Source organism: Phascolarctos cinereus, unplaced genomic scaffold (assembly GCF_003287225.1).
Source record: "Phascolarctos cinereus isolate Bilbo 61053 unplaced genomic scaffold, phaCin_HiC Scaffold_1;HRSCAF=81, whole genome shotgun sequence".
NCBI lineage: Eukaryota > Metazoa > Chordata > Mammalia > Diprotodontia > Phascolarctidae > Phascolarctos > Phascolarctos cinereus.
Genome location: NW_027555514.1, coordinates 283,406,186 through 283,428,991, shown reverse-complemented (window position 1 = coordinate 283,428,991; position 22,806 = coordinate 283,406,186). Strand labels below are relative to the sequence as shown.

General features: G+C 40.5%; 1 protein-coding gene across 2 annotated transcripts in view; it reads left to right on the top strand.

Moving 5' to 3' along the window:
- Positions 1–22,806, top strand: part of ENTHD1 (ENTH domain containing 1) — a 120,186-nt gene that overhangs the window by 44,850 nt on the left and 52,530 nt on the right. For both annotated transcript variants that reach the window (XM_020982663.2, XM_020982664.2), the window contains exon 5: positions 21,474–21,594. In XM_020982663.2, the coding sequence (XP_020838322.1) occupies positions 21,474–21,594 (121 nt within the window). The remainder of the gene's footprint in view (positions 1–21,473; positions 21,595–22,806) is intronic.

The window sequence follows — 22,806 nt, the reverse complement described above, 5'->3', positions numbered from 1 at the left end:
AATCCTGCTGTACGTTGCGCTGGGCAGGCCAAATCTGGGGGACTGTATTCAGTTCTGTTTGTCACATTTGAGGCAGGACCTCAGTGTTCGAGACAGCATCAGAGAAGGGTGGTGGAGATAGTGAAAGGCCTGGAGGTTTGGCCACATGAGGTCAGTTGGAAGAATCCAGGATGTTTCACTTGGAGAAGAGAAATTTTAGGCTCCCCATTGATTAATGTCTTAGAGCATTAAAAAAGTTACCATGAAGAAGAAGGATTGAAGCTGTTCTTGGCCAAGTGGGGAACAGTGTGAGAAATCTGTCAGATGTACATAAGGAAGAAAACTCTGGCCCCCTTAGCAGCATTCCAAAGAGTGGTGGTTTCCTTGAGGGCAGGGAGTTCTCTTTGTCCCGAGCTCTTAAAGCAGAGACTTCCCCGTGGGGTCCAGGACTCTAGAGTTTGTGGTCTGCTGGTGCGGCTCTGGACAATCCAGGGTCAGTCCTGCACTCCAATGAGGCATTCCATTAGCACCTTGGTGCAGAAGGCAGAGTCATGATCCCCAAGTTTCAAGATTTGGCGGTGTCAACGCTCACTCCCTTTTCTGGTGGAAACATGGCTCAGCTTTCTTATTGTAGGGGTAACTCACTCTCCTTGGGACTGACATCCCCCACAAGCCTGTGCAGAGCTTGGCAGGTGACTCCCCCCGCCCAGACTCTGGTGGCATGGGGGCACTTGGAGAGGGCTTGGCCAGAAGCTAGGGATGGTACTTGGGAAGGGACAGTACCCTGGAGGGGAAAAAGGGGTACAGAGCCTGAAAGCTGCCCCACAGCTTGTGTAACTCCACAAATGGGATTTTCTTCCTTTTTTTGCTGGGAAGCTGTGGCAACAGACATTCTTCTCTTTGTGATTCCAGTCCTGAGAAGCTCTGTTTGCAATCATCACTTTAGAGAGCTAATGCTGCAGTGGAATGAATGTCTTTGAGACCTTGAAGCTCTATCAAATGAGATTATATTTGTAATATATATAATATATTGTAATATTATGTAATATATATACATATATAACAACCCAGGGCTTGGCACATAGCAGGCATTCTATAAATGCTTATTCCCTTCCTCCCTGGGTTTGGTCATTGGGAGAATTGCTGCCACCCCTTCTCTCTTCCTCCTCCCTCCCACCTTTTGGGGTTGCTTCCATGTACTGATAGAGCAGCTTGGGGGGTACAGAGAAAAGGGATTTACAAATAGGCTTTTTTTCTGTTCTGGATTACAGTGCTGGGCTGATAGGCGGGTATGGGAAGCCAAGCGCTCGCCAGTCTGGGAGGTTACAGTTTGGGAACTTTCCATTCCCTACTATATGCTTTGGATTCTGTTTTAAGTAAATGCCCCTTTGCACTGATGTCATGTCTTGTGGCTAATTCTGGTGGCTTAGGAGAGGTTCGAAGGAAAACAAGGGTCTGTGAGCAGGCGTGGAATAACTGGAGACCCAAACAGGCTCCAGGAATTTGGAGACCGAGGCCGGGCTAGGAGATAGGGAGCAAGCCTTGGAATCAGAAAGACCTGGGTTCAAAATCTGCTTCTACTACATAGCCGCTCTATGACCCTCAGCAAATGACCTAGCTTTTCCATGTCTGAGGTGTCTCTGCAAGCTATAGAAAAATGGTTGACCTGCCTCAGTTAAAAGGCAGTGTTCCAAAACACACTGGGTGTTCCTCAGAGAGCTAAATCACAAGTCTAGGCCAAAAAAATGTATTTTCTACAGTGTGAAATTGTGCATTTGACACTTTTAATTTTTCCTTCACAGCATAAAGGGCTTCTACATTATTCTAACTTCTGAAAAACTTTCTATTTAAGGAACTTAGGTAATTGGAATTAGAATCTCAAGATACTTTCTTCACCTTCTGGTTGAGGTGAATGCTGTTCATTTTACAATGCTAGTGTATTTCAGAGTAACTGGTAGGGGTTATAGAACAAAGATGAATATGAACTGAAAAATGTGGCATGATGGGGGTCATCCAAAAATGGAGCTCTCCATATTTAGTGAGTCTCATTCCTTTTAACAGTGTAAATCTGATCCTATGTACAATGATTATTTTATGTTGCTTTGATAACGTAATTTTCCCCAAATGTGTCATTAAGTTTAAATGATAGACTAGCTCAAGATAGAAGGGGAAGAAAGCAAATTTTCCATATCATAGACTAGTAAGCTTGATCCTAGGAAAAATTCTAGAATGTATTATTAAAATTCTGACTTGCAAGTGCTTAGAAAGGGGTTCAGTGATCACCAGGAGCCATTATGGACTCATGAAGAACAAGTCATTCTCTTTTTAGCTAGATAATTCGAAGAAAGGGATGCAGTAACATGTTTTAATTTTAGCAGGTGATTTGACTAAGTCTCTTGTTCTATGCTTGTGGACAAGATGGAAACATGTGGGCTAGACGATCTTCCAGCTGGCAGTTTAGAACTGTTAGAACGACTCAGTGTCAATCTGAAGAGTGTCTTTAGTGGTATAGCAGTGGAGTCTGTCCCTTCCCTATTCAGTTCAATATTTTTATTAATGGCTTAGATGAGAACGTACTTATCCTGTTTGAAGATGACATGGTTGTGTTACATGATGACATGAGACTGGCTTATGTGGCAGGAGTACTTGGCTGGTGCCGTGGTTATCTGTCCTGCCCACTGGGCAGCTCATCCCTGACTTCTCTGTCTGGAGCTCCCACGCCTCTCGTCCCTCCTGGAGTTCTGCCATGTCTGCCGTCTCCTTCCTCCTCTTGGTTCTGGCTGTAGCTAGCTTTGTTTGGTCAGTCCCTCACCTTTTCCATGTAGCCCATCTTCCTGCATCTAGTCTGTACCCCTTCCACTCCGGCCTTCATGGGTTTCCCAACTCATCTTGCTAACACATGGCTCCAATCATGTCACACTTCTGCTCATGTGCCTATTGTCTGCAAGAGAAAGTATATGGGCCTGGAGATTAAGGCCTTTTGCAGTCTGGCTCCAAACTGTCCAATCTTGTCTCCTCCTGTTCCTTTTCACATACTCTATTTTCCTCCAGACTGGGTCTGTCCTGTTTCGTGATCTTGTCCTGGCCTCTTCTGTCCCTGTGTCTTTGCTCAAGCCATCCCAGATGCCTGGAATGGATGCTCCCTTCCTCATCCTCCATTTCAGATTGTGAAGGGCTTTAAAAAGAGGCATTTATATAATATCCTAGAGCTAATAGGGAGCTACCTGAGTTTACTGAGTAGGGGAGTGACATGGTCAGACCTGCCCTTATGGAAAGATTACTTTGGCAGCTGTACGGAGGATGGATTGGAGATGGGAGAAACTTTGAGGCTGGGGAGACTTTGTAACTGTCTTAGCATGAGGTGATGAGGTTCTGGGCTACAGTGGAGACTGCATTATGGGACACAAGATGTGGGGGTGGGGGTGGAAGTAGAAATGGCAAGATTTAGCAACTGACAGGGGCAGCGAGGTGGCGCCATAGTGCACAGTGCTGGGCCTACGGTCAGAAAGACTGACTCGTCTTCCTGAGTTCAAATCAGGCCTCAGGCACTTACTAGCTGTGTGACCCTGGGCAAGTCACTTCACCTTCTTTGCCTCAGTTCTTCATCTGTAAAATGAGCTGGAGAAGAAAATGGTGAATCACTCCAGTATCTTTGCCAAGAAAATCCCAAATGGGGTCACAAAAGAGTTGGACATGACTGAAAAATGACTGAGCAATGACAAAGGAGATGTGGAGTGAGGGAAAGGAGGAGCTGAGGATAATACTGAGGTTAGGAACCCCAGAGACTAGAAGGGCGGTGGTCCCTTTGATAGAAGAGAAATGAGTTTGGGGGAGAAGGTAATGAGCTCTATCTTGGACGTGCTGTACTTGACGGCTCTCTAGAATATCCAAGCTGAAATGTCTAATAGGTAGTTGGGAGATATTGGAGCTGAATCTATCTATCTATATATAATACATATACATGCATCTGTATCTTTAATATATTCCTTATATTTATACTTAAGGAATACATATCGAGGAGGGTAGACCCTTTGGACACACCCACAGTTATGGTCTGTAACATAGAGGATGAATCAGCAAAGGAGAACGAGAATGCAGGAGGAGACCAAGAGAGAGCAGTGTCATGAAAACCCTGAGAAAAGACAGCACGTATGCATGAGGAGAGACAACTAGCCATATCAGATGGAGCGAGGGATGGAGAATGGGAAAAGACCATTAGACTTGGCAATTAGAGATCATTGGCGATGGTGAAGAGGGCTGTTTAGTGGAATGGCGAGATCAGAAGCCCGACTGCAAAGGGCTAAGGAGTGAGGAAAGAGAGGAAGTGCAAGTAATGAGGATAAATGGCCTTTTCTAGAAGTTTGGCTGAGAAAAGGAGGAGAAATGGCAGTTGACAGCTTATGGGGAGGGTGTAGTGTTTTTAAGGACGTGGGAGAATTTTACATGCTTGAAAGCAATAAAAAAGAAGCCAGGAGATTGGGAGAGGAGGAAGCCTGGAGAGGTGTATGAGAGAGGAAGTAATATGTTAGTGAATATGAGAGGTGATGGGCACAAGAGCATATGTAGAGGGGGTGGCTTTGGTGTGGAGAAGGGCCTTAGAGACTAGAGCAGAGACTAGAGAAAAGGAAGAGAGAGTGAGGAAGATGTCAGGCCATTCTCAAATGGAGAGAAGAGAAATAGAAGCTCATGTTGAATGACCTTCATGATCTCAGTGAAGTCATAGATGAGGTCCTCAAACATGTGGGAGACTTGAGAGAAGAGAAGGTTTGGAATAGCTTCTGTGGGGAGTGAGATAGGAAACCAATTGTCTGAGGCTACAGGAAGTTACAAAACTGCTGGGTTGATTACAACTGATATTACCTAACCTCAACTGGGCCTTCACTGCAGCAAGGTAATTGCATGTCTTACTCTGCTCGGGACTAGGATTTGGCAGGGGGTGATTGGTATTAGAAAGAGGAAAGGGATTCTACAGTAGGACTCAATGTAGAATTGAATTGGTAAACTGGAGGGTTGCTGGAGAAAAGTAAAGTCAGAGTAGGGGTAATGGCTTGGGAAGGTATTGAGGGTTGTGGATATCACAGGCCATGATGATGGGGAAGAAGATGTTTTTAGGAGGGGTTAACATAGAAGGAGGTGGAATGGTCAGATGGCTGAATGTCAGAATTTTTGATCATGGAAATCAAATACTTATGAGTAATGGTGAAATCCAGAGCATGCCATGCTTTGGTATGGCCATCGTAGAGTTGGGAAATAGGTAATGGGATCTGAGGAAGCTGAAAAATGAAAACCTAGTGTGTTTGAGGGAGCATCATGCTGAATGTATAAGGGCAGGAGGTGGGGAGAAAGCAGTAGGTCCCATTCTTAGCTACCTGTGTCACATTCTCAGGAGGGAGAATGACCTGGGGGCAGAATTTTGCCAATCCATATCCCCTAGAAGGGAGCCAAATGAAAGGTCCTCAACTTGACCCCGGGTGAGGGCAAAGTGAGCTGTGGAGAGTGTTTATTATGAAAAAGTTCCACAAGACTGAACCCATGTCCATCTGGAAGAGATCAAGGTTTCCCCTCAAGTTATACATATTTTGACTTGTACTGTAATTATTTGTGAATGCACTTTATGCTTCATTCCTCCCTTCCCCCAGTAAATGATAAGTTCCTGAGGCCCGAGACTACATTTGGCTTTATCTTTGTATCTGTGACAACCTTCCCAGCATGTGCTGTAGGTGGATTAGTGAATTCTGTCTATATCCAGAGGAGAGAACCAGGACCACAGAATAAAATGTGACTAGGAAGAACATTAACAATTCAAGCTAGTGAACAGTCCAAAGACCTTCCTTGGGGCATTCGTGAGTTCCCTGCCAAGCACAGGTTCAGTTACCTTTCCTTGGGATGCTTTAGAGGGTGTTTGGAAGGCAGGTAGTTAATTTTTGAGGTCCCTTCTAATTCTTGGATTTATTGATTCTAGGAATAAGTAAAGTTCAGATATTTTCTCATTTTGTAATAGTTTGTGCATTGATGAAATCCAGGTTTAAAATGGATTGATACAGTAAGTAGGCAGAATTCTTTTTTAACATATTAATCCATGATGCATAAGTTACTTGATGCAGATGAAGGTGGAAGTATACTCCAACATTCTGTGAATTGGGAATCGTCTTCCATAGCCACCATCTGGTTTGGGCCCTCGTTCCCTCTTGCCTGGGCTGTTGGTCGTCTGGCAGCCAGGCCCTCCCTTCTCCCGTCTTTGCCCACACAGCTGCCAAATGGACCTCACCAAGTGAAACAGACCGAGTTCAGACCGAGTCACTTCCACAAGAAGCCAGTTTCCCTCTCTTGCCTCTGGGATAAATCCAGACTCCTCCAGTTTTTAAAGTCCTTCATGGTCTGGCTTGTGCCTCCCTACTTGGCTTTCTGCACCTTGCTTCTGTCCTGTTCTAGCCACTTCGGCCTTTGGGCCTTTCCTCAGGTGTGGTACCACAGGTTTCCATGGCTTTGCATAGGCTGCTCCCAGACCCCCATGCCTGGGGTGCACTCACTCCTCCCCTCAGATTCCTAGAATCTCTGGTTTTTTTCAAGGCTTAGCACAGGATGGAAGGTAGAACTTAGCATCAGGAAGACCTGGGTTCAAATCCCACCTCAGCCACTAGTTGTATGTAATGTCATCTTTCTGTGCCTCAGTTTTCTCATCTGTAAAATAAGGGTGTTGGCCTTTTTTTTTTAAACCCAACATATTTAGTATTTTATTTTTCCCCAGCTAAATGTAAAAACAATTTTTAACATTCATTTTTAAAACTCTGAGTTCCAAATTCTCTTTCTTCTTCTCTCCCCACCCCCTTCTTGGGAAGGCAAGTAATTTGATATAGGTTATGCATGTGTAATCATGCAAAACACTTCCATATTAGTCATGTTGTGAAAGAAAACATAGACTGAAAAAACCCCTCAAGAAAAATAAAGTAAAAAAAATCTGCTTCAGTCTGTATTCAGATACCATCAGTTCTTTCTCTGGGGGTGGATAGCATTTTTCATCATAAGTCTTCCAGAGTCGTCTCGGATTGTTATATTGCTGAGAAAAGCTAAGTCTTTCACAGCTGATCATCTTACAATATTGCTGTTACTTTGTACATAGTACGTGTCATCGTGCATCAGTCCATGCAAATCTTTCAGGCTTTTCTGAGAGTATCCTGCTCATCGTTTCTAATACCACAATAGTATTCCATCATAATCACATACCACAATCTGTTCAGCTATTCCCCGAATTGATGGGCACTCCCTTAATTTCCAATTCTTTTCCACCAGTAAAGAGCTACTATAAATATTTTGTATGTATAGGTCCTTTTCTTTTTTGTTTCTTTTTTTTTCAAATCTCTTTTGGGGTACAGACCTAGCAGTGGTATTGCTAGGTCAAAGGGTATGCATGGTTTTATATCCCTTTGGGTTGAATCAGGTTACAACTCTACCAACGGTGTATCAATGTCTCATTTTTCCCATATCCCCTACAGCATTTGTCATTTTCCTTTTCTGTCCTCTTAGCCGATATAATAGGTATGAGGCAGTACCTCAGAACTGTTTTAATTTGCATTTCTCCAATATGAGTTAGAGCATTTTTTCATATGGTTAGAGATAGCTTTGATTACTTTATCTGAAAACTGTTCATATCTTTTGATCATTTATCAATTAAGGAATGGCTCTTATTTTTATGACTGACTCTGTTTTCTTTTCTTTTCTTTTCTATTTTTTTTTTTTTGGCTAGGCAATGGGGTTAAGTGACTTGTCCAGAATCACACAGCTAGTAAGGGTTATGAGTCTGAGTCTGGATTTGAACTCAGGTCTTCCTGAATCCAGGGCCACTGCTCTATCCACTGTGCCACCTAGCTGCCCCCGACTCAGTTTTCTATGTTTGAGAAATGAGGCCTTTATCAGAGAAACTGGCTTCAAAATTTTTTTCAGTTACTATTGCTAACAGTATTTGTCTCCATACTATCCCCCCATTTATTCTTTTCTTTTCTTTCTTTCTTTTTTTATTTTTTGGCTAGGCAATGGGATTAAGTGACTTGCCCAGGGTCACACAGCTAGTAAATGTTATGTGTCTGAGAGTGGATTTGAACTCAGGTCCTCCCGAATCCACGGCTGCTCTATCCACCGTGCCACCTAGCTGACCCCCGTTTGTTCTTCTCTCTCTCTCCTTTTACCCTGTCCTTTCTCAAAAGTGTTTTGCTTCTGGTTACCCTCTTACCCCATCTGCCCTGCCTTCTCCCCCTCTTGTCTTATCCCCTTCCCCTCTTCCTTTCCTGTAGGGTGAGATAGATTTCTGTCCCCAGTTGAGGGTGCTGATCTTAGGAGCCTCTAGGGTTCTTTCTGGCTTTAACTCCATGATCCTAGTTACTACTAATACCTGGTCTTACAAAATTGAGTTTTCTAAATACCTATTATTTTCCCTCAATAAAATGTAAGCTTCTTGAAGGTAATGAGGGTTTCTTTTTTATCTTTGTTTCCCTAGTACCTAATACAGGGCCTGCACCATTTTAAGCACTTAATAAATCCTTCTTGAATAAATACAGAAAAATAAAATAGAGCCTGATTTTTCTTTGTCCTCCTTATTTCTCTGACTGTACAGGAACCTACTTGAATTGATTCGGCCCACCCTATGTCCTAAATCATTTTCCAAAAATGTGCCTCCTTGTATTGCAAAGAGGTTTAGAAGTCTGACTGCCCCCTTTTCTGCACCTCCCGGCATCACAGCAATATTCTGTTACCACGCCCACGATCATCTCTTGTTAATGTCAGTGGCATTTGAGGAAAGCCGGCGTGCCCTTTCTTCAGTCATCTGCTTTGGTAGCAGCTGATGAAACCTGGCACACGTAAGCAGTCAGTCTAATTAGTGATGCTGCACGCACTGCAGAAGGGCTGGGGGGAGCTACAGCACGGGAGGCCTGCCGTTGTCTTCTTACAGCCTAGGAACTGAAACGGGATCATTTCTTTGGTCTGATGGGCACGGGTAACACTCAGGCACATCTTTTTAAAGAAACGATTTGAAATAGAAACTGTTAACTTGTTCTCATTCCTCATATGAAGAGGAAAATTACCTCCCAAAGCAGCATCTAATGCCCCTAACAGAACGGAGCCTGCAGACGGACCCATGATTCTACTTGGTTGAGTGACGTTTTAATTCCAAAAGAAAGGTTTTTAATTTGTGCCCCTTAGACAAGAATCCATTTTGTTTCTGCACATTGTTAGTCATTTTTATTACAAAATTTGCTGATGAGCAAGCCTATTTATATTCAGATGATCACATTTCCCCCCTTGAAGCCCATTTTCTCCTCTTTGACTTGATTGGAGAATGAGGTTGTAATGTTGATTTTTTTGGGCCACAGTCATTTCTATGGCAACAGATAGAGATGATGTGAATTGGTTCAGATAAAATTAGAGCTCACCAAAACCTTTAGTCTGGTTATGAGTTACTAAGTGAGAGTAAAGAAATAGAAAGTGATTTCTCGTGTGTGTGTGTGTGTGTGTGTGTGTGTGTGTGTGTGTGTGTGTATCTCAAAGAGTTATTTCAGTGCTCAATGCCTTATTTACTAGTTTGCCTGAATGATGAGTGCTGTATATTTAAGGCATTATTAAATTTGGTACTCTATTTACAAATCACTTAGAACTCACCAGACAAAAATTTTGTACAAATGGACCCTCCGTTTTATGAAAGTTAATTATTTCTCTGTCTGCTTTCTGCATTTCTTTTTCAAGCTTGTAACTTCCTTTGGTGTTTCTGGAAATTCTTTGAGTGGGAGGCCTCCACGGACAGTCCCATACTGACCAGTAAGAGGGGATGCGTAGGGAGGGAGAGCGAGGAAGGTTAGTGCCCAGAGTGCAGTCAGTCACTGCTTATCTTGATGAGACGATGGCTTAGCAAGGATGGAGGACCTGGGCAATGACTGTTTGACCCTGGAAGGGTTTACATTTGGATTAAATCAAGTTTGACCGCATTGCATCGTGTTCCCTGAGGAAGAGCTGGGTGCTGCTCACTCTCCTCCAATTCTGGACCCTCCTTGGCCTCCCATCACTCTGCTTCCTTGTCTCCCTTGAATTTCACTCCATTTGTACAAGATGTCTTAAACGTCTTTATGAAGTTTTAAGCTTTGAAAGCTTAAGTAGTTTCAAACTACACTAAGACTTTGTAACTCCCTGTACTTATCATTGTCTTTGTTGAGATCATCCTGGCCTTCTGGCCTAAGAACTCCTTTCTTAAGGAGTTTGGTGCCAGGCAGACTTCTCCATTGCAGCTCCTTCCTTCATACTTGAGAGCTTGGCTATTCACGTGGATGTTCTTCCTAACACCCTGTTCTCCTGCTTCATCAACTTTCATTACCAGGATTTCCACTCCACCTTTGCCATCCTTAGGAGTGGCACCTTAGGCCTCATCATCACCTCAAAGTCTATTACCTTCAGGATTTGGAACTCTCAATTTTTCAATTATAATTTGCTTTTCATCTCTCCCTCTACCTCACTTTTCCCAAACCTATTTATTTTCTCTATAATCCCCCATTCCTCCCTCTTTTCTATTCTCCACATCCGTTACCTTACCTTGGACTCACTTTTTCCTCACCTTTTCACAGTCTTGACCCTAAAGTTAACCAATTCAGTTATGCATTGTTTTCTACCCATTGACTGCACTCCTCCAATGTACATGAGACTTCCTCAATAGCTCTGGGTTATATGTGTGTATAAATAGATTACATTGATATATGTGTGTATATATATATATATATATATATATATATATATATACACACACACATACATACATACATATACATATATATACACATATATACACACATATGTGCATATATGTATAAACACATGTGCATATGGAAAGTATATACACCTATATACACACATGTATGCACATACATATATACATGAACATTTATTTATATGCATACACACATACACACACACATTCTGACTGGGTACACCATGAATTTATGTTACATAATCTCCCTGCTGTCCTCACAATTGTATGACAATACTTTTATCCTTTTGTGATGAACTCTATTAAGATCTCTCCAATGGCTGGGCATAGTGGCACAAGTCTTTAGTCCTTGCTGCTGTCTGAGCTGCTGGTGTCTGCACTAAATCTGGTACCAAGATGGTGAGTCCCCAGGATTGGAGGGCCACTGGGCTGCCTAGGGAGGGGCAAATATGCCCAGGTTGGAAAAAGAGCGGCTTAAAGCTTCTGTGCCAATCAGTATTGGAATTGGGTTTGTGAGTACCTGCTGCATTTCCAGCCTGAGGAAATCAGACCTGGATAATGACCCAGAGGAGCCTGAGGAGTGATCAGCCAGAGAAAAGAATGAAGGCAGGAAGGGAATCAGGAAAAAAACAATGCCATTTAAGCCCAGGGAAAATGTGTCCAGGAGGAGGGAGTGGTCAGCAATGCCAACAGCTAGAGAGTGACCAGGAGGATGAGAATGGAGAAGAGGCCAGCAAGATTAGCTCTTAAGAGATCATTGGAAACCATTGAGAGATCTCTTTCCATAGAACGGTAGGGAAGATGCCCCTTTTTCTCTGGGAAGAGGCCAAAAAATTGAGGGAGAGGAGATCCAGTCTCAAAAAAAATCTCCAATAACTCTTTTGAATCATTTTCATTCTCCTTAAATCCTTACTCCCCATAGTTAAGAGCCTCTCACTCTTAGCAGATAGCCATGGTCCATATTTTACTGAGAAAATCATGCCCATTTGACTTTAGCTCCCTCCGCTCCTTTACTCTATACCTCAAAACCCATCTGCCACTTCATCCATCTACTCCTCCGTTTATCCAGTCTTGCCAAGACCAACCCTTCTGTTTGTGCTCTTGATCCCATCCTCTCTTGTCCTCTCCAGGAATTCATCTTATCAGTCATCCCTCTTCCATGTTCCCTCACCCCCTTACTCTCTCCTATTTACTTGCTTTTCCACTGCCTACAGATATGTTGAGGGCTCTTTTATTGTGGAAAAACTTGAAAAATGCTGTCATTACCATACCTTCAAAGTTCTCTCTCTCTCTCTCTCTCTCTCTCTCTCTCTCTCTCTCTCTCTCTCTCCCTGTTTCTCTATGTCTCTGTCTCTTTGCCTCTCTGTCTCTTCTCTCTCCCTCTCCCCTTCTCCCCTCCTCCTCTATTTCATTGCAGAACTAGAAAGAACATTTATATTCAGTGCCCTCCCTTCCTCACTCTTTCCTCACTTTTTGGCTTCTTGTAGGGGCATCTGCTCCACCCTTTTACTGGAACAGTTCTCTTAAAGGTTACCAATGATCTCTCTCCCTCTCTCCCTTTTAATGTTAAGCTTTTTTTAATTTTTAAAATCATTTCTTTATTTTTAAACATTCTTTTCTTTTTAAATTTTAAGTTACAAATTCTCTCCCTCCCTCCCACCCCTTCACCCACTCACAGAGAAGGCAAACAATATGATATCAATTATACATGTTAAATCATGCAAAACACTTTTGTATCAGCCATGTTGCAAAAAAGTAAGAAAAATAAAGAAAGCAAGAAAATTACACTTCAGTTGACACTCAGAGTTGATCAGTTCTCTCTCTGGAGGTGGAGAGCATTTTTTTTCATCATGAGTCCTCAAAGATCGTCTTGGATCATTGTATTGATCAAAATAGCCAAATCTTTTGCAGCTGATCAGCATCACAACATTGGAGCTACTGTGCAGAATGATCTCCCAGTTCTTCTCACTTCGTTTTGCATCAGTCCATATAGATACTGCCATTTTTTTTTTCTGAAACCACCCCCCTCATCATGTCTTGTAGCATTATAGTGCTCCATCATAATCATGTGCCACAACTTGTTCTCCCATTGCCCAACTGATGGGCATCCCCTCAGTTTCCAGTTCTTGGCCACCACGAAAAAGGCTACTATAAACATTTTTGTACACATAGGTCCTTTTCATCTTTCTCTGATCTCCTTGGGCTACAGACCCAGTAAAGGTATTGCTGGGTCAAAGGGTGTGCACAGTTTGATAGCCCTTTGAGTATAGCTCCAAATTGTTCTCCAGAAGGGTTGGACCAGTTCATCACTCTACTAGCAGCTTATTAGTGCACCTTTTCCCCTCTCATCCCTTCCAGCATGTGCCGTTTCTGATAGGCGTGAAGTAGAAATCAGTCATTCAGAGCCTTTTTTCATATGACTTTGTTGTTGTTTGAGTCACTTCAGGCTACGTTCAACTCTTCATGACCCCATCTGGGGTTTACTTGGCAAAGATACTGGAGTGGTTTGCCAGTTCCTTCTCCAGCTCATTTTATAGATGAGGAAACTGAGGCGAAGAGGGTTCAGTGACTTGCCCAGGGTCACACACAGCTCACACAGCTAAGTGTCTGAGGTCAGATTTGAACTCAGGTACTTCTGACTCCAGGGCCTGTGCTCTATTCGCTGTACCCACACAGCCACCTATATCATATGACTAGAGATTGCTTTGAGTTGTTCTGAAAACTGTTCATGCCCTTTGACTGTTTGTCAATTGGGGAATGGCTCTCATCTTTATAAATCTGACTTGGTTTTATACTCATATATATTTGAGAAATGAGATCTTCATCAGAGAAACTTGCCATAAAATTGTTTGATATTATTTCATTGTCTATGGTACCTTTTAGCAAAATGTAATTTCCCTGATTGTCTCCTTTTAACTAGGTCTATTTTTGCTTTTGCTTTGTCTGAGATTGTGATTGCCATTCCTGCTGAAGTATATTAGATTCTGCCGGAGCCTTTTATTTTAATTCTATATGTGTCTTTCTGTTTCAAATATATCTTTGTAAATAGATTCTGCTCCAGCCCTTTATTTTAATTCTATGTGTGTCTTTCTGTTTCAAATGTAACTTTGTAAACAGTGGTTTCTAATCCATTCTTCTATCTGCTTCTGTTTTATGGGTGAGCTCATCCCATTCACATTCACCATTATGATTACTGTGTATTTCCCTCCATCCCTATCTTCTGTTTCTTCCTCTCTCTTTTTATCCTGTCGCTCCTCAAAAGTCTATTTTGATTCTATTCACTGCCTCTCTTAATCCACCTCCCCTTTATCACCCCTCTTTCCCCTTTCTTTTATCCTTTTCCCCTCCTCTTTCCCTGTTGAGTAAGTTACATTTCTATACACAGCTGAGTGTGTATATAAATTCTTCCCTCTTTGAACCAATTCTGATGAGAGTGAGGTTCAAGCACTGCCCGCCACCTGTCCTTCCATTTTCCATTATAAAATCTTTTCCTTGCAAGCCTCTTTTATGTGAGAACATTTTACCCATTCTACCTCTCCTTTCCCCCAGTGCATCCTTTTTTTTACCTCTTAATTTTTTGGGAGATCTTTCCAACATAATTGATTCACACTCATGCCTTCCATGTAAACTCCTTTTAACTGTCCTAACAATGACAAAGTTCTTAGGAGTTGCAAGTGTCATCTTTCCATATAGGAATGTAAACAGTTTGACCTTATTGATGATTACTCTTTCTCGTTTACCTTTTTATGCTTCTCTTGAGTGTTCTGTTTGAATGTCAGATTTCCTATTCAGCTCTGGTCTGTTCATCAGGAATGCTTGAAAGCCCTCTATTTAATTAAATATCCATTTTTTTCTCCCTTAAAGATTATAGTTAGTTTTGCTCAGTAGGTGATTTTTGGTTGTAACCCTAGCTCTTTTGCTTTCTGGATTATCATGTTCCAAGCTGTCCACTCCTTTCACTTGGAAGCTGCTAAATCTTGTGTGATTCTGAATGTTGTATCACAATATTTTAATTGTTTCTTTCTGGCTGCTTTGAAGTCTTTTTTCTTTGACCTAAGAGCTCTGGAATTTGGCTATAATATTCCTGAGAGTTTTCATTTTGGATTCTCTTTCAGAAGGTAATGAGTAGATTCTTTTGATTTCTATTTTATGCTCTGGATCTAAGATATCTAGGCAGTTTTCCTTGATTATTTATTGAAATATGATGTCTAGGCTCTTTCTTTAATCATGGCTTTCAAGTAACCCAATAATTTTTAAATTATCTCTCCTTGATCTATTTTCTAGGTCAGTTGTTTTCCTGATGATATATTTTGCATGTTCTTCTATTTTTTCATTCTTTTGACTTTGTTTTATTGTTACTTGATATCTTATATCCTTTGAGCATTTATGATTTTGGAAGTGGATATATAATATACATGTATATATACATAAATACATATATATGTGCGTGTGTACATATACATACATACATACATACATACATACATACATACATACATACATCTGTGTGTGTATATCTATCTGTCTATAATCTCACCATATATATCTTGGATACCAGACCCTTATCAGAGAAATTTGATGCAAATATTTTCCCCCCATTTGACCATTTCTCTTCTTATCCTAGGTGCATTAATGTTGTCTGTGCAGTAGCTTTTCAGTTTCAACTAATCAAAAGTTATCAACTTTCTCTTCTGTAATTGCTTCTACTTCTTGTTTGGTTAAGCATACATGTCCCACCCTTCTAATTTTTTTATAGTATGATTTTAATAGTAAGGTCATGAATCCATTTAGAATATATTGTTGAATATGGTGTAAAGTGTTGATCTAAGCCTAATTTCTTGCAGAATGCTTTCTGGTTTTCTCAGAAGTTTTTGTCAAATAAGGAGTTTTTTTTTAATTGCCTAGGAAATTTATGTTTTCCACTTTATCAAAGTGGGTTATTGAGTTCTATTATTTCTGAATCTCCCTTGTCTAATCTGTTCTATTGATCTATTTTTAACCAGTACCAGATAGTTTTGATTACTGATGCTTTATACTATATTTAGAGGCCTAGAAGTGCTATTCTACCTTCATCTCTATTTCTTTTCACCTTTTTCCTTGATATCCTAGATCTTTTGTTTTTGCAAATGAATTTTGTCATTTTTTATTAAGTTCTGTAAAGTATCCCCTTGGTAATTTGATTGGTATAGAATTAAAACTGTAAATTAATTTTTGTAATAATTGTCATTTTAATTATGTTGGCATGGTCTACTGACTATTCCTCCAGGTATTTAAATTGTTTTTAAGGACAGTGCTTGTAACAAGTCTTTTGTGTACTTGGGTAGGTTTATCCCTAGATAGTTTATACATTTTGTAGTAGTTTGGAATGGGATTTCTCTTTCTATTATTGTTTTTTGTGTTTTGTTATTATTATATAGAAATCCTGTTGATTTTTGAGAATTTATTTTGTAGCTTTGGACTGCTACAGCAATTGTTCAGTATTTTTGCTGATTCCCAAGGATTGTCCAATTAATCATCATATCATCAGCAAATGGGGACAGCTTTCTTTCCTCTTTACTTATCTTTATACCTTTAATTTCTTTCTTCTTTCTAATATCTTATTGCTATTACTAGCATTTCCAGAACTATATCAAATAATAGTGGGGAGAGTGGACATCCTGGCTTCATTCTCATATTTACTGGAAAAAGTTCTAATGTATTTCCATTGTATATGATTTTGCTTTTATTTTGATTTTGGTTATGCTTTTGGTTTTATATAGATGCTTTTGATGATATTAAAAAAGGTTTATTTGACAGGATTTTGTTTAAAATTTTTGAGTTAACATTCATTAATATGTTAGTCTATACTTTTCTTCTTGTATTTTATATTTCCCTGGTTTAGGTAGTAGGACTATATTTGTCTCATAAAAGGATTCTGATAGGATTCTTTCTTTCTCAATTTTTGAGATTTATGAAGCTCACGTACTAATTATTCTCTAAAAGTTTGAAAGAATTCTCCTGGGAATCCATTAGGACCAGGAGTTTTTTCCTTTGGTAGTTCCTTTACAGATATCTACTTCCTTTTCTGAGATTGGGTTTTTTAAGATCTCTAACCAGTCTTCTAATATTTGGGGCATTTTATGTTTTTTAGGATATTCTATTTCTTTTGTGTTCTCAGTTTTGTTAGCCTATAATTGTGCATGATATGTTACAATTGTTCTTATTATTTCTTCTGGTTTTGCTGTGATTTCACCTCATTTATTTGCTATCTTACTGACTTGGTTTTTTTGCTCTCATATTTAGATCAGATTAGCAAAAAGTTTATCAGTTTTACTGGATTTTTCAAAGAACCAGTTTTTAGTTTTATTGATCATTTCTGTGGTTTTTATTTCCATTTTATCTATTTCCCCTCCAATTTTTAATATCTTCCCCTTTATGCTATTTTAGGTTTGTTTATTTTTTGGTTTTCTAATTTTTAAAAATGCATATTCAATTGATTAATTCTCTCTTTTTCTATTTTGTTAATGCATGTTTGTAAGGATATGATTTTTCCCCTGAGGACTACTTCTGCATCCCAGAAATTTTAGTATGTTGTTTCATCCTTATTGTTTTCTTTTACATAGTTATTAACTGTTTCTATGATTTGTTCTTGGACACACTCATTATTAAGGATTTCATTGTTAAGTCTCCATTTAAGTCAGTGTCTTTTGTTTGTGGTCCCTAAACCAATTATTATTTTTATTGTGTTATGGTCTGTAAAGGATATATTAACTGCCTTTTTACAATTGTTTGCAATATATCTGTGCCTTAGCACATGGTCAGTTTTTGTGAAAGTTTCATGTGGTGCTGAGAAATATGTATAATTTTTTGCTGTCCCATTTAGAAGATGCCATAAGTCTTTTAACTGTAGTTCCTCAACAATTTGTTCAGTTCTTTATTCTCCCCCTCTCCTTTATTTTTTTATTTTTCTGTTTGACTTATCCTAAACTGAGAGAAGGATATTGAATTCTCCTTCACTATTGTGTTACTGTCTATGTCTTTTTGTAGCTCAGATATGTTTCCTTTATGAATTTGAATGCTAAGGCTCTTGGAGCATACAAGCTTATTGGTTTATCACTGGATATTGGTTTGTTGTCTATGGTTCCTTTCAGCATAATATAGTTTCCTTATTTATCTTTTTTTTATTTTTTGAATGTTTATTTTGCTTTGTTAGCATGATTGCAACTCAAAGGTTTTTTTTTTATTTACTTGATATGTGGTAAATTTTTTCTATCTCTTAACTTTTATTTTATGTATGCCTTTGTTTTTTAAATATGTAATGTATAAGTAACAGATAATAGGGTATTGTTTTTTTTATCCAATCTGTCACTCTTTTTTCATTTTATTGGATTGTTTAATCCATTCACGTTTAAAGTTATGTTAGGTTTATATCTTTCTCCATCTGTCACTAAAATTGTTTTTTCTCCCAAGTTATGATTTCCCCCCTCTTGTTCTATAAACACAGTGTTATGTTCCTCCGGTTACTTTCTTTAATCTTTCTTAAGGTGGCCCTGTTCCCCTGGCTCTCTTCCCCTCACCCGTGATCCCTTCTACTTATTTTCCTTTAAGGTTTTATTAGTTTCTTTTTCTCTCCTGCTTTTATCTGCTTAAATATTTCTTCTCTGTCTTTTCCCTCTCAGGTAAGATAGATTTTCCCCTTCCTCTCCTTCACTTAAACTACTCCTATTCATTAATTTTTTAAAATTTCATTTTTCTTGCTCCTCTTTTCAAAAAGGATTTCTCTCACTCACTTTGTTACCTATCCTTTCTTTCTGTCTACTCTAGACCCTCATTCTCTGATTTACGGTCCCTACAATTATCTAGTTTCTCCATATTCTCTGTATCCTCATGCAATAAAATCTTCCCGAGTATCCAGCCATTCTAGACTCTCCCCTCTAGATGGTTTGTGTCACCGTCTTGTAGAACTCGCCCTATAGATTCCCATTTTCTACTGTGCCTAATTCCCAGAAGAAAGCCAGTTATTGCTGGTGTCAGAGAGGACATGGCCCATGGTAGAGACCCTGCCCAACCATGTTTCTGAGTATATAGCCCACCACTGATCTATAACATTCCCCGCTTATCTCTCCAACCCCCTAACTCCATTTGCCTCCTCTCTGGTTCCATGCTTTTGCACTCCCCCAGCTGCCAGTTGCCCTAAGGAATTCCAACTACCCTTCCCCAGATAAAACAAGTAGTTTTAAGGCACCACATCTCTCAGGCCATACCCAGCACAAGTTCCTGTTCCTGTCACAGACAAATCTCTCTTCACACACAGAAGCATTCATCAGTGGAACCCCTTCCTACCACCAAAGTAAGACCTCATTCTTCATTTTTCAATTCTTCCTCCATCCCCATTCCCCTGTAGGCTCTTCTCTTTCTGAGACCATAGGGTTCACCTTTCCTTCACTGATAGCTCTAGATTTGACTGGGGCACATCACACATTTCTCTATTCCTTTCTATTTCCCCTTCCCCTTCTTTCATACACTCTCCTGTGTCGATCACTGAAACACAGAGTGTCGCCAGGCTCTGTCCTCTTCACTGTTCCCTGTGCAGGTCTTCTCCTGGTGTATGTTTAGAAAGAAGCCTCTCACTGGTCTCCCTGCTATCGGTCTGTTGCTGTTGCTGTCCTTGGCTGCTGCATTTATTCAACTACTTCATTTTTGTCATTTCAGGTGTTTGAGAAGCAAATAACCTCTTCAGTTCTGGTTTTATTCTAAAAAAGTTCCAAGTGCCTCTTTTTCATTGAACTTTCCTATTTTTTCATTTATGGTCAAGCTCAGATTTGCAGGATTGGTCACCCTGGGCGGCACCCTGAGCACCATTACTCTTCAGAACACATTCTTCCATTCCCTCCTACATTTTCTGGTGGGAGCTAGTCTTGCATTTTTCAAATTTCCTTTCCTTTGTATTTGCAGGTCTTTCTCCTGATCACTTGTGGAACTTGTTTCAGAATTGAATTGTTAAATTTAGTTATTAGGCATCTTGGAGTTTGCAGCTTTGGATTTTTTCTGGAGATGGTCTGTGAATTCTTTTAGCTGATATTTCGTTTTCTATGTTTAGAGGTTCTGGGCCATTCTTTTCTCTTATTTCTTGCATTTTGGTATTCAGATTTTTTGTCCTGTCATGTTCTGGGTGACCTATGATCCTTGGGTTTTCTCTGTGCTTCCTGTCTTAGAAATCAGTATGTTTTGCTTGCATGGGGGCCGTATTTTCTTTCAGCGCTCTTGATTTTTGCTTCTCTTCTTCCAGGTTGTCTTCAGTTCTGCATGTCTGCATTCCCAAACTTCATTCTCTTTTGTTTCTTTGGTAAGACTTGCCATGACAGATTCACATCTTTCTGCTCTGCTCGTTGTTTTTGCTGCACGTGGTCATAAATTCTGATCTCATAATTCTCATTTCCCTTTTAAACAGGAACAGTGTGTTGTGGCTCTGTGATCTTCTTACCTTCCACAGGGTCCTCTGCCTCATTGAGCATGAGATCATTTTCCTTTGTTTTACAGTATTCATTCATGAATGCCCAAACTTGCTCAGTAGAGCTGTTGATGTTTTTCCTGTTGATTTATCTGTTTGTGTTAAAGGAGTTTTTTCTCCCTAACATCTTTGGTAATTTTAGTCTTTTTCCCTTCACATTTTCCTCTATTTACTTTCTGACTCTATCCCTTCTGATGGTGGTTTCCTGGGGGCTGAATCTCAAAGTATCTCAGCCTCTTCCCATGTTGGGCAGTTCACAGTTCACAGTTCACCAGCCTGGGTCTCTGCCCCAAGTGACTTTTGGGTGGTGAGAGCTGGCCTCAGCTAGATGCTGTGTTCTTTCCCTCAGGCTTAGTGGAATGCTACATAGCTTCCCTTGGTGCTATGGGGCTAACTAGTTGTCTGTCTTAGCCATAGGCACTTTCAGGGCTTTGCCACACTAGTACTACGGGGTTTTGGCCCTCAGCAGATGTTTTTGCTCCTGAAGGGCTGCCATCTGTTATTCTAGCTGTCTGTTTCTACCCAAGCAAAATTCTGCCACCTGGAGTCAGGGGTCTCCACTGCAGAGGAAAGAGGGAGGGGTGACAAGGTTGTAGGTCGACTTTTGTTGCAAGCCCTGAGCTCTGTGTCAGCTCCTTGAGTCTACCGGTACAGCCTCGCTGCTAAGAGCATGGGAGGCAGAGATTGAAGCCGGGGTCAGTTCATGTTGAAGTTTTCAACCTTCTTTTGGATTCTAGGTGTTCTAGACCATGGAGATGGCTAAAGTTGCTTTCTCTTTGGCGAACATGTTTTGTTTTGGTTTGAGAGGTCATGGGGATCAGAGAAATTGTCTAGTCCTCCATCTTGTTGCTCATGTCACTCTCAAGTCTAAATACTTAAATCGATTTGAGTTGAAATGGCTGCAAATGCCTGAAGGAATGTTAAGAGCAACCAAGGGTGGGGACCTGAATACTGACTGACTCATAAGCCAGGCTCCAGCTGGGCTAAATATGCAGCTGGGGCTGGGAGGACAATAGAAAAGCATATTCGAACCACATTTGCACAACATTACCCAATTTGTAAACTATTACATCTGATTTGGGCTCTTCACTTGTTGTGTTTATACCCTTTGAAATATTTTCACCATTTCTTCTTCCTACTTTACTTGGGTGGACGATTAAATTATAATGTTGACTAAAACCGAAAATGTCCTTATCCATCTGAAGAGGCCAGGCGGGACTCTTTGTTGCTTAACTAAGGTGCTCTCTTGTTTTCTGTAAGGACCTGATGGTATTTTATGATGAAGAACCAAAGCAGCTTTTGCCACCAGCACCTGCCGTGATCCCTCCGCCTTCATTGGTGATGGAAGAGTGTGAAGAAGGATATAGCCTTTGGGATTCAGGTAATGTAACCTAGCAGTAGGAAGCGAGCCTCAAATAGAGGCATCGGCCTGGGCTCCTTGTACTCTGGATGTGTACTTTGTGAAAGGCAACGACAAGTGACTCTTAATTATGTGTGATAACAAGAAACAGGGATAGTGTGCATAGACTGAAACCAAGTGGAAGCCATTGGCTTCAACATTCTCACAACTGAAGAAGACCTTGTTAGAAAAATCTGGCGCAAAAATCTACTACAGGAGTAAGTGAAAGAAAGCCTTTGGTACCCTTCTCTCAAGAGAAGCAGGCACATGGGCACTGGTTCAGTGGTAGAATCAACTTTTCAATGGTTAGTAAGATCTATACTCCACCCACCAGGGCTAGGATTGGTCTAATTCATCTGAGTTACACTCTTCCTGGACAGCCCATCTCATGTTTGTCCATGTTCTGTTAATTCCGTCCACTTCATGGGTCCCATGTTAAAAAATGGTGGCTATCTCCACCCTCTGGGTGTGTCAGTTAATGTTTAATAAGCTTATTAAGCAAGTGCAGTGGAGAAAAGCCTTTGCCCTGTCAAGGCCCCATCCTTGACCCCTGTGGATTGCAATGGTTTAGCCTCCAGGGCTCTTTCTTAAGGAACTAGTTGTTTACAAAATGTTTTGGTACACTTTCTGATTGGTTGAGGGACTGTCCACAAGATCTTGGAATTTTTTATCTTGCTGTGGAAGCCTAACCCTCTAAAACCTTCCATACCTTTGTCCACTCTGTCTCCACTGCTTTGAATGTACTCATTCACCTCTTTTTGACTGGGTGCTGATAAATTAAAGAATATCTATAGTTGTGACAAGAGAAACGTTTCCTTAGAAGACAAACCACTGAATGGCAAAGATTCTATTTCATCAAGATTTGTTTTGTTTCATTGGGTTCAATACATTGCAATAGGCCTAGACTGTGGAGTTTCTAGCATTTGGGTCCAGTTAAAACTTTTCTTTCCCTCAATTAGCAGAAAGGATTTTCTTTGGTGGAACATTTACAGAAAGAGAAGGACCTTTTCTGGGTAAACAAAGTCTGGTGCAACCTTAATAGACTTGATACAAAGAAGATAGTAGTGACCATCTAGGAAGTCCGATGAGAGCCCTGAGCAACAGCGGATGTTCTAACTTTCTAGAATTGTTTGTGTCCATTGGCCAGGAAACACTCTCTCTTGTAAAGCTTTTGCCTAGTTTTAGAGGAAAGCT